Raw genomic sequence first — 13,359 nt, forward strand, 5'->3', positions numbered from 1 at the left:
TTTTTGTCGAAAGAAAAGAAAGGCAATGAGGGCATTTCATGTTATGAAATGTTCGCTATGTGACCAGAAAATAGGATTCCAAGAGGCAAATCAAAAGGTCCACATTCCTGAAAAAGTTTTCGTTTTTTCTTTTATTTACTTGGACAGTGTAATATGCCATTTCAAGACAATATTGGTAAACCTCATTTGTGGTGGCTTGGTAATTTGTTTGGAAATATTATTACCATTGATTACTTTGACAAGGGTATGTTTATTATTCAAAGCTTGGAAGAATTATTTTGTTATTAAAGGTCGCCCGTATAACATTTGGAGGTAATTATGAAGTTATACTTTGTGTTGAATATTTATTCGATGGGTAGGTGGAAATGAAATGGCATCCTTTTTACATCAAGATAATCCCCAAAAACCATGACGTAACTATTACTCAAAATACCAAAAATATGTAATTAGTCCGTTCAAGTATGCCACTTTTATGAGTAAATCTGGATATAAAATCACCCAGCCATTTAACAATTTGGCTAGATTAAAGAAAGGAAGCATATAAGCTCATAAGTTGAGAAAAGTCGAATAAAATATTATATATTGTCCATTAGAAGACAATGATAATATACGAGTATAGTTTTTCAGCGAAATTTAAAAGCTGTGGAAAAGCTGATTTTGGATCCGGAAGTGGTGTAAAATTGGCGCAGAAGCAATGAATGTAACATGGGCATGTTGTAAGACGGATGTCCACTATTTCAACAGCCGTTGCACTGAATTTGCATCACTTCTTAAGTTGTGATCCGAATTCAGTGTTTTGGATTTGAATTAAACAATTTTTTGTTACTTTGCCAAAACATATTTTTGATGCATCCTTGCAACGCTTGTCTGAAATGTTTGTCCTCAAATATTTTCAATTTTTCTAGAATGAATTTAGCGTGTTTATCGACAAAATTTTAATAATTTGTTCCATTTTATTAACTTTTCATCTATTTGAAACAAACAAAAAAGTAAAATTACCCATTAAAACTAAAAGAACTTCCTTTGCAGTTAAAATAAAGAACATCTTTTGGAGGACATTTTCTGAAGTACTTTTAAAGTTGTGCCTTTAGAAGAACTTCCAAATTTTTGGTTGGAAATACAAAACTCATATACAACTTCATCTTTCTGATGTCTTGAGACCTAATTTGTGAAGATTTCCATACCTATACTAGAGTGCGAGAGTGGATAATATGCGCGGCTTCTATGGCCTGAAGAAGTCAAAACGGAAGACCAGTGCAAATGGCAATAAAAGCGATATATCAGAAAAATGTGAAATATCCCTTTATACTGGGTCCATATTCTAATCACAGCTGCTTAAACCAGTGGCAACCTGATTTACCGGCCGTAAATTTGTAACACATCGAAGCTTTGATTTTATAAATTAATGGAAATTCTAACACGATCTATCGATATACGTCTGTCTGTTTGTTGTGGTCACGCTAATGCCTTCAATAATGAAACTATCGTGCTGAAATTTGACACAAGGTCGCCCGTTGTCTACGGGAAAGTAAAAGTTCTTAAAAAATTTGAGCATGCCAACATTTTTATTTTAAATTTCGAGCACAGTGAAGATGTCTTCCCTAACATATACCTATGATACCTGTCAATTTCATGTAAATTTAAGGTGCTTCAACTCATATATAAATATCAAAAAGGAGTATCTGGTTCCCATTTAGGGGCCAGAAAAAAATTGGAAAATTTCCAATTTTCAAAAAAATTGGTAATGGGCGATGAATGACTTTATCGATTTTATAACAAACAGGTACGGCCGTAAGTTCGGCCAGGCCGAAGCTTATGTACCCTCCACCATGGATTGCGTAGAAACTTCTACTGAAGACTGTCATCCACAATCGAAGGTATCTCAAAACTTCCTAACATCGTCTTCTAAATTACAAGGTAGTCCATACGTAGTATATATTAAACTAAAAAGGGCCGATTAAATACGTATATAATTAAGCTTAAAGTTTCTATAGAAATAAAATTTTGACAAAATAAAATTTTGACAAAATAAAATTTTGACAACATTTTCTATAGAATTAAAATTTGGAAAAAATTTTCTATAGAAATAAAATTTGGAAAAAAAATCCTATAGAAACAAAATTTTGACAAAATTTTCTATTAAAATAAAATTTTTACAAAATTTTCTATAGAAATAAAATTTTTACAAAATTTTCTATAAAAAAAATTGACAAAATTTTCTATAGAAATAACATTTTGACAATGTTTTCCATTAAAATAAAGTTTTGGTAGATTATTTTTGGCTAGAGTGGCAACCATGAATATGAACCGATATGGACCAATTTTTGTGTGATTGGGGATCGGCTATATATAACTCTAGACCGATATGGACCAATTTTATCATGGATATTAGCGGCCTTATACTAACACCATGTTGCAAAATTCAACCGGATCGGATGAATTTTGTTCTCTTAGAGGCTCCGAAAGCCAAATCGGGGGATCGGTTTATATGGGGGCTATATATAATTATGGACCGATGTGAACCAATTTTTGCATGGCTGTTAGAGACCATATACTAACACCATGTACCAAATTTCAGCTGGATCGGATGAAATTTGGTTCTCTTAGAGGCTCCGCAAGCCAAATCGGGGGATCGGTTTATATGGGGGCTATATGTAATTATGGACCGATATGGACCACTTTTTGCATGGTTGTTAGAAACCATATAAAAACACCATGTACCAAATTTCAGACGGATCGGATGAAATTTGCTTATCTTAGAGCGATCGCAAGCCAAATTTGGGGGTCCGTTTATAGCCCCCATATATATACGTAAAAGTGGACCGATATGGACCAATTTTTGTGTGATTGGGGATCGGCTATATATAACTATAGACCGATATGGACCAATTTTATCATGGATATTAGCGGCCTTATACTAACACCACGTTGCAAATTTCAGCCGGATCGGATAAAATTTGCTTCTCTTAGAGGCTCCGGAAGCCAAATCGGGGGATCGGTTTATATGGGGGCTATATGTAATTATGGACCGATATGGACCAATTTTTGCGTGGTTGTTAGAGACCATATACTAACACCATGTACCAAATTTCAGCCGGATCGGATGAAATTTGCTTTTCTTAGAGCAATCGCAAGCCAAATTTGGGGGTCCGTTTATATGGGGCTCTACGTAAAAGTGGAACGATATGGCCCAATAACAACTACAGCAATAACAACTACTTGTGCCAAGTTTCAAGTCGATAGTTTGTTTCGTTCGGAAGTTAGCGTGATTTCCACAGACGGACGGACGGACATGCTCAGATCGACTCAGAATTTCACCACGACCCAGAATATATATACTTTATGGGGTCGTAGAGCAATATTTCGATGTGTTGCAAACGGAATGACAAAGTTAATTAATCCCCATCCTATGGTGGAGGGTATAAAAATCACTCCTAACCTCCACCACTTTCCCTGTGCATTTCAAGTAGATCGGAAAAGTTTAGATGGTGCTCTGCTGCTTTAAAAATGGACGTCCTTTTCCCGAAAAAAATATTGAAAAATAAAGTAAGCAATTACTGTCTAGAGATCACCCTAAACCTCCCCTTAAAATTTTAATCGGGGAACCTTTCCCAAAGCTTCGAAATGTCGACAAAGGAAGGAATCCTCCCCTAAGGCGTTCAGTAAAATCAGGGAACCTTTCCTCAAGGTTCAAAATGCAAGGGGGAGATCCCTTTCCCTCCAGATATCGAAAAAAAAACACTGCACCTATCAGTTTCTAAAAATGTCAACATAATCTGAAAACTTAAGCCCAATTTCTAAAAATGTAGGGAAAGCAGGAGAAGGTCCCCTTCCTCACCACAATATCAAAACAACAGGTGCCACATATAAATTTTATAACCTCCCCCACGTCTTTAGTCTTTTTCATTGTACTTAATAAAAGTCGGGCAAAGTGAAAATCAAATTTCGAAAAATAAAGTGGCGAGTCTTTCACGAAAATCTGAGAATTTAGGTCCAATTTTTAAAAAGTCCGGTAAATGATAGGTCATCTTCCCCCTTAAAGTATAAAAATATCAGGAACCGCATATTAATTTCATGATCTTTCCACACGTCCTCCGTAAATTTCAAGTATTCTCCGATTTACTTTACTTAATATTTTAACTGTACTTAGAAAAAAAGGTCGGACAAAAGGGAGTTCTCCGACAAAATATTGAAAAATAAAGTAAAGAGTCTTTCTCTAGACGCCCCAGAAAAAAAATTGGAATTTCTTCCAAAGGCACAACTTTAAAAGCACTCCAGAAGATGCACTACCAATGATATTTTTAATTATTTACTAACCAGGAAGTTCTTTTAATTCAATTTTTTATAACTTGGTTTCTTCATACTTTTAATAGGTAATTTTACCATAAAATGGTACATAAACAATAAAATGGTACAAATCATTTAAATTTTGTCGAAAAAAATGCTAAATCAAATCAGAAAAAATTGTGAATTTTTGAAAATATTTGAGGTCAAATGTTTCCGTCAAGGGTTAGAATCCAATAAAAATTTTCAAAAATTATAAACATTATTTATTTGACAAACCATCAAAGAATTTTTTGATTTACATCCAAAACATTGAATTCGGATCATACCTAAAGAAGTGATGAAAATTCAGTGCAACGGCTGTTCAAATGGAGGACTTTCGTCATATGACAAGCCCATGTTAAATTCATCGCTTCTGCGTCAATTTTGCACCACTTCCGGATCCCAAAAAAGAACATTTTCATTACTTTTTTGGCAACGCTTTGCTAGGGCCACCCAGCCTTCCCTAACAATTTCAACCAAATTGGAAAAGCTGTGATCCAAAATTCAAAAAATTGGGCGAGGGAGAGGTCTCTCTCCCACACCAAATACCAAGAAATGAGGTACCCTATTTTCACATCATGATCGTCCACTACGTTTTCTGAAAATTTCTGGTAAATCGGTGCAGCCGAGTATACCCAGAACCTTTTTGAAAACTTTTTGAATTTGTTAAATCAATTTTTGCTCAATTTTTTCCCCTGTTTTAAAAGCGATTCAAAAAAGTTGTTTAAATTGTGTTAAAGTAACAATTCATTGTGGCATAGAAATGCGTTTCTATATTGCACAGCAATGACCTTTTTTCTGTTTGCTTAGTTCTTTATGGTAGTGAAATTCCTCTAGCGAAATTGTATTTCATGGAAATTATATAAAAATTGCAGATATTATATTAGAATGTGAAGCGATAAACGGACCCCCAAATTTGGCTTGCGAGGCTTCTAAGAGAAGCAAATTTCATCCGATCCGGGTGAAATTTGGTACATAGTGTTAGTATATGGTCTCTAACAACCATGCAAAAATTGTTTCACATCGGTTCATAATTATATATAGCCCCCATATAAACCGATCCCCCGATTTGGCTTGCGGAGCCTCTAAAAGAAGCACATTTCATCCGATCCGGCTGAAATTTGGTACATGGTGTTAGTATATGGTCTTTAACAACCGTGTAAAAATTGGTCCACATCGGTCCATAATTATATATAGCCCCCATATAAGCCGATCTCCCGATTTGCCTTGCGGAGCCTCTAAGAGAACCAAATTTCATCATGGTGTCAGTATATGGTCTTTAACAACTGTGCAAAAATTGGTCCACATCGGTCTATAATTATATATAGCCCCCATATAAATCGATTCCCAGATTTGTCCTCCGGAGCCTCTTGGAGGAGCAAAATTCATACGATCCGGTTGAAATTTGGAACATGGTGCTAGAATGTGGTCTCTAACAAACACACAAGAATTGGTCCATATCGGTTCATTATTATATATAGCCCCCATAGAAACCGATCCCCAGATTTGATCTCCGGAGCCTCTTGGAGGAGCAAAATTCATCCGATCCGGTTGAAATTTGCAACGTGGTGTTAGTATAAGGCCGCTAATAACCATGCCAAAATTGGTCCTTATTGGTCTATAGTTATATATAGCCGATCCCCAATCACACAAAAATTGGTCCATATCGGTTCATAATCATGGTTGCCACTCGAGCCAAAAATAATCTACCAAAATTTTATTTTTATAGAAAACATTGTCAAAATGTTATTTCTACAGAAAATTTCATATATAGAAAATTTTTTCCAAATTTTATTTCTATAGAAAATTTTTCCAAATTTTATTTCTATGGAAATTTTTTTCTCCAAATTTTACTTCTATAGAAAATGTTGTCAAAATTTTATTTTGTCAAAATTTTATTTCTATAGAAACTTTAAAATTAATTATATACGTATTTAATCGGCCTTTTTTAGTTTAATATATACCACGTATGGACTATGTGGTATATATTACGATGTTAGGAAGTTTTAAGATACCTTGCCGTCGGCAAGTGTTACCGCAATCCAAGTAATTCGATTGTGGATGACAGTCTTCAGTAGAAGTTTCTACGCAATTCATGGTGGAGGGTACATAAGCTTCGGCCTGGCCGAACTTATGGCCGTATATACTGGTTTTTAATATTTTTATTTCGTAACTTTTACATATTTTTTACACATTTGTTCCCAAGATTTAATTTTTAATCAGGCTGCCTTGAAATTGTAATACACATTTTAATATTAATATATATTTGTAACGCCTTCAATTCTCGCCATACTTAATTATTTTATCCAGATGTCCTATTCCCAGGCTAGAGAGGCCGATGACCAGAACCATTATTGATTAATAATTAATTGGATAGCCATTGTCCATTAGACATAGTGATAGTGACAGTTGACAGGCAACCAGTTGATTGTGACAATTACGAAATTGATTTATTAAGCATTACAGGAACTTTCATATACACAGAAAAAACGGGGACGACGTGTATCAGAAATGCTTAATGCCGCCATAAAGTTAAATTGCGATCGTACGTGGTTGCGTATGATGTATGGAAAATATGAAAAAAATCCACATACGGCACCACGAACCCATTAAATTAATCATCCACAAGCAAGTGTTTGCAACTGAATGAAAAGTGGCAAATATATGATAACCAGGGCTATAGGCTGTTATACATGGTCCGATTTAAAAAAAAACATAACAAATCAATCATGTTAATGTCATCTGTCATTTACCATTTTATATTTGCTTCGACCAAATCCATTACTGATTATTTTTTTAACTTCATTTCCTTTCAGGCTTTTATTACGCAAAATGAAATGTACAATAATCAATTATGACATCTAATGGTCCCCTTCCATCAAAAAACTTTATATTTATCAAACAAGTGCTAAAAAAATAATAGGATTTTTAAATGAAAATAACATTAAATAGTGTATAAAAAAAAATACGAATATAAAAAATGAAAAATTATTAAACTCAAATTATATTCAACTATAAGCAAAATATTAAATCACAGAGAATTTTCATCATTATAGGAGGCAATTCCTCCCAATTTAAGGATGGTCATACACCAGAACTCATTTATCAAGAACTGACCACAACAAAATTGTAAACGAAACGAAATTAACCAGCTGTAATACAATTCACAATACAATTATTCCAAAGAAATCACCACCAAAGTATAATCATAGCTGCAGTTATCCTGAATCTGCTCTAGAAACGTAATACAAACCGCATACAAACCAAGAAGGCAACACAACAACAAACCACCAACATGGGAAAGAAGAGCTCGAAATTGAAACAGGATACGATTGATCGTTTAACAACGGATACCTACTGTAAGTCATTTTTTTGTTGTTGATTATTAAATGATTGATATAATTGGATATAAATTGCTGTAGTATGCCAATGAATACATAACATTTCCGACAAATTTATTATATACAAACGAATCTATAAATAGGAAAGAAAGAAATAATATAAAGGAAAACAAAACTACGTACAACTCCATAGCAGATGCCCGAAGTGGTGGGAAACTTAATTATTTTTTTACTATTAACAAGTAAGGAGAGTCTAAAGTCGGGCGGGACCGACTATATTATACATTACATTATATATAACTTTGTAAATCCGCAGATCCGTCAAATGTGTTGGGTGCTATATATAAAGGTTTTTGTCCCAAATACATACAGTTAAATCTGACTCCATCTGAACAAAAATTATAATCTATAGACTTAAAATTTAAGTCGGCTAACGCCCTGGGATGGAACACTATGTTTGTAAAAAAAAAAATGAAAGTCTAAAGTCGGGCGGGGTCGACTATATTATACCACTTTGTAGATCTAAATTTTCGATACCATATCACATCCGTCTAATGTGTTGGGGGCTATATATAAAGGTTTGTCCCAAATACATACATTTAAATATCACTCGATCTGGACAGAATTTGATAGACTTCTACAAACTCTATAGACTCAAAATTTAAGTCGGCTAATGCACTAGGGTGGAACACAATGTTAGTAAAAAAATATGGGAAACATTTAAATCTGAAGCAATTTTAAGGAAACTTCGCAAAAGTTTATTTATGATTTATCGCTCGATATATATGTATTAGAAGTTTAGGAAAATTAGAGTCATTTTTACAACTTTTCGACTAAGCAATGGCGATTTTACAAGGAGGCCAGAGTTAAAAATTGGCATCTGTGGACATATGAGTGTAAATCGGGCGAAAGCTATATATGGGAGATATATCTAAATCTGAACCGATTTCAACCAAATTTGGCACGCATAGCAACAATGCTAATTCTACTCCCTGTGCAAAATTTCAACTAAATCGGAGCAAAAAATTGGCCTGAGTGTAAATCGGGCGAAAGCTATATACGGGAGCTATATCTAAATCTGAACCGATTTAAACCTAATTTGGCACGCATAGCCACAATGCTGAGTCTACTCCCTGTGCAAAATTTCAATTAAATCGGAGTAAAAGATTGTCCACTGTGGTCATATGAGTGTAAATCGGGCGAACGATATATATGGGAGCTATATCTAAATCTGAACCGATTTCAATCAAATTTGGCACACTTGACTACTCTACTAATTGTACTCCTAGTGCAAAATTTCAACCAAAGTGGGCTAAAAGTCTGGCTTCTGGGACCGTATTAGTCCATATCGGGCGAAAGATATATATGGGAGCTATATCTAAATCTGAACCGATTTCTTCCAAAATCAATAGGGTTCTACTCTGAGCCAAAACACATACTTTTGTCAAATTTGAAGTCGATTGGACTAAAACTGCGGCCTAGACTTTGATTACAAAAATGTGTTCACGGACAGACGGACATGGCTCTATCGACTCAGGAGCCCACCCTGAGCATTTTTGCCAAAGACACCATGTGTCTATCTCGTCTCCTTCTGGGGTTGCAAACATATGCGCTAACTTATAATGCCCTCCCAGCAAGAAAAAATGGAAGTTATTCTAACGACACTACTTTAAAAGCACTTCCAAAAATGTTCTTTATTTTATCTGCAGAGGAAGTTCATTTGAGTCAATTTTTTTATAACTTTCACTTTTCATATTTTTCATGGGAAATTTAAAATTTTGTTGTTTCAAGTAGGTTAAAAAAGATTATGAATTAATAAAATAGTGCAAATTATTTAAATTTTGCCGAAAAATTTTCAAATCCTTTCTAGAAAAATTACGAATTTTTGAAAATATTTGATGTCGAACGTTCCGGACAAGTGTTAAATGCATTAAAAATCATTAAAAAAATTTAAAAATTATTTATTTGTCAAAATATTAAGAAATTTCTTAATTCACATTCAAAACACTGGATTCGCATCACGCCTTAAGAAGTGATGCAATTTCAATGCAACGGCTGTTGAAATGATGGACATCCGTCCTAGGACAAGCCGATGTTAAATTCATCGCTTCTGCGTCGATTGTGCACCACTTCCGGATCCAAAAAGAACATTTTCACTACTTTTTTGGCGACGCTTTTTTGCTGGGCTGTTCCACAGTGTGGCGCAGGGTATAAAAATTAGGTACCCATATTAACTTTATAGCCCCCACCATCCCCGTAAATTTCAAGTAAATCAGAGAAGTTTTATTTTTTTGTTACGGTTGGTTTCTTTTTCAATCATTATTATTGTTTAAAATGAAATTAAATTATTTTCACTTTACTTTAATACAAGTCGGGAAAAGGTCTCTCTCTCCGACCAAATATCGAAAACTAATGTAGCGGTTCTTTGTCTAGATGCCAACCCCAGCCCTGAAAATTTCAAGCAAATCGAAGAACTTAAGTTCAATTTTTAAACAATCGGGCAAGGAGGAGGTCCTACTTCCCAACCAGATATCAAAAAATGGGGTACGGCATGATCAACCTCTATGTTTTCTGAAAATTTCAACTAACTGGCATTATCCGTTTTCGAGCCCAGGTTAATCGGAGAACTCAAGTCATTGGCCTTGAAAAGTCGGGCAAGGGCAGTCTTCCCTACACGTCCAAATATTAGAATATTATGTACCCTATATTAATTCCACGTCCTCTGCGAATTTCAAATAAATCGGAGAAATTTAGCTTTTTTCACTGCACTTATAAAATAAGTCGGACAAAGGGCAGATGCACTCCTTGACTAAAAATCGAAAAATAAAGTAGCGGATCTTTGCCTAGAGGCAACCCTAATCTTTCCTGAAAATTTCAAGTATATCCGAGAACATTTGTCCAATTTTTAAAAAGTCGGACAAAGAGGAGGTCTCCATCCACTACCATGTGTAAAAAAATTAGCAGATTTGTCTCACCTAAATACAATTTTTAAGTTTTTCTTCTCAAAATTACTTACAAAATATGTTTACAAGTTAATGACGAATAATTTTATTAATCAAAAACTTATTCCACTTACAAAATTGATTCGAAAATCAAGATAATATAAGTGTTGCTATTTCAGCTAGACAATGACAATGATTAAGTTTGGAAACTTTTTTGAAAAATTCGTTAATTTTTTAAGATTTAAAATTTTTAGTTAATTTTTTTATACTCTCTACCATAGGATGGGAGGTATATTAACTTTGTCATTCCGTTTGTAACACATCGAAATATTGCTCTAAGACCCCATAAAGTATATATATTCTGGGTCGTGGTGAAATTCTGAGTCGATCTGAGCATGTCCGTCCGTCCGTCCGTCCGACTGTTGAAATCACGCTAACTTTCGAACGAAATAAGCTATCGACTTGAAACTTGGCACAAGTAGTTGTTATTGATGTAGGTCGAATGGTATTGCAAACGGGCCATATCGGTCCACTTTTACGTATAGCCCCCATATAAACGGACCCCCAAATTTGGCTTGCGAGTCCTCTAAGAGAAGCAAATTTCATCCGATCCGGCTGAAATTTTGTACATGATCTTAGTATATGGTCTCTAACAACCATGCAAAAATTGGTCTACATCGGTCCATAATTATATATAGCCCCCATGTAAACCGATCCCCCGATTTGACTTGCAGAGCCTCTAAGAGAAACAATTTTCATCCGATCCGGCTGAAATTTGGTACATGGTGTTAGTATATGATCTCTAATAACTATGCAAAAATTGGTCCACATCGGTCCATAATTATATAAAGCTCCCATATAAACCGATCCCCCGATTTGGCTTGCGGAGCCTCTAAGAGAAGCAAATTTCATCCGATCCGGCTGAAATTTGGTACATGGTGTTAGTATGTTATCTCTAACAACCATGCAAAAATTGGTCCATATCGGTCCATAATTATATATAGCCCCCATATAAACCGATCAACAGATTTGACCTTCGGAGCCTCTTGGAAGACCAAAATTTATCTGATGCAGTTGAAATTTGGTACGTGATGTTAATATATGGCCTCAAACACCCATGCAAAAATTGGTCGATATCGATCCATAATTATATATAGGCCCCATATAAACCGATCCCCAGATTTGACCTCCGGAGCACCGTGGAAGAGCAAAATTCTTCCCATTCGGTTGAAATTTGGTACGTGATGTTAGTATAGGGTATCCAACAACCATGCAGGAATTGGTTCCTATCTGTCCATAATAATATATGGCTCCCATATAAACCGATCCCAAGATTTGACCTCCGGTGCCTTTTGGAGAAGCCAAATTCATCCGATCTTGTTGAAATTTGGTACGTGGTGGTAGTATTTAATAACCATGTGAGTTGAAATTTGTGGATGACAGGCTTTCGTAGAAGTTTCTACGCAATTCATGGTGGAGGGTACATAAGATTCGGCCTGGCCGAACTTACGGCCGTATATACTTGTTATGTTTTAAAAAGTTTTCAAAAATGTCTTTAATTTCTTTTGAGAAAAATATTGAAATAACAAATAATGCTATTTTTAAGTAATTAAAACTTTTTTTATTTTTAATATTTTCCTGATAAAAAAAATTAAAGAATATTTATTTACGTTTAATTTGTCCTTTTGGTCCTTAAAGCTGTCTGCACATTTCTCTGTCACTTAATCAATTTCATTTCATTTGACAAGATTTGTGTGTTTTTTTAGAATTTCCCATATGATTTTATCATTTGCATTTTGGTTTTCCAGGAAATTGTCTACTGAGCTGAGGAAATGGTGAATGGAGTGATATTTAAGTGAATAAATCATGAGGATAATGTGTTTTTAATTTATGTATGAATTTATGCATGTATGAACATTCTTCTTTATCTCCAAATGTATAAATGTAAACCATGTCTACGACTATTTGGTTAATTTTGTTGTATTTTCGTTATGCTATGCCTTCATTTCAGTATGTTTTGTATGGTATTTGCGTTCATAACAAAAACTGAAAATCATTCGGATTTTAATGGTAATTAATGCTAAAGCATAACCGTCACCATTTGTTAATACGAAACCAACTATACCAACAATATGGTCAGATGTATGATTAATTTATTTGTGTTTTTCCTCCTTTTTTTTTTGGTTATGCTTAAATCATATTCCGTTTAAATGTTTTAAAGATTGAAAATGCCCTTGGGATATATAATGATGGGTAAATGTTAAATAATAAAACTTTTGCTTATATATTTCCAACAGATATTTAGGTTAGATTAAGTATAGTGGCAGCCTGACATTTTGGGCTCTCTTTGAGTACTATCCGATTTTATATTTAGCTCAATGATAATAGACTTTCCTTTTATAGCTCTGTCCGATTGGCATACTCATTGTGGTGAAACCACTTAGAGAAGCTTTAATACAGTCAGAAATAATACCAGCATTACTGAGAATTGATATACCACCACTGAAACCGGGATTGAAACATGATCTTTTGTATGAAACGGGAGGCATGCTAACCGTTGCTTGGCAATTACTTCCGGGCATTTGATAAGGAATAGACACACCAATGAAAATTATACTGAATTCGATTAATTACGGTCCTTTGGACCGTGATCTGAGGGCTATATATAACTCCAGACCGATATGGACCTAGTTTGGCATAGTTGTTAGCAGGGCTGTGGAGTCGGAGTCTTGGAGTCGGAGTCTGAAGAT

At 34.6% G+C, this 13,359-nt stretch overlaps 1 protein-coding gene across 3 annotated transcripts in view; it reads left to right on the forward strand.

Moving 5' to 3' along the window:
• The window catches only part of LOC142230222 (frequenin-1), a 208,027-nt gene that overhangs the window by 78,625 nt on the left and 116,043 nt on the right, over window positions 1-13,359 (forward strand). For 2 of the 3 annotated variants that reach the window (XM_075300862.1, XM_075300863.1), the window contains one exon: window positions 7,143-7,685. In XM_075300862.1, coding sequence (XP_075156977.1) covers window positions 7,622-7,685 — 64 coding nt within the window. In that variant the 5' untranslated portion in view covers window positions 7,143-7,621. The remainder of the gene's footprint in view (window positions 1-7,142; window positions 7,686-13,359) is intronic. The other variant, XM_075300865.1, reaches the window with a different exon arrangement.

The sequence above is a fragment of the Haematobia irritans genome, chromosome 3 (assembly GCF_050003625.1).
Source record: "Haematobia irritans isolate KBUSLIRL chromosome 3, ASM5000362v1, whole genome shotgun sequence".
Lineage (NCBI taxonomy): Eukaryota > Metazoa > Arthropoda > Insecta > Diptera > Muscidae > Haematobia > Haematobia irritans.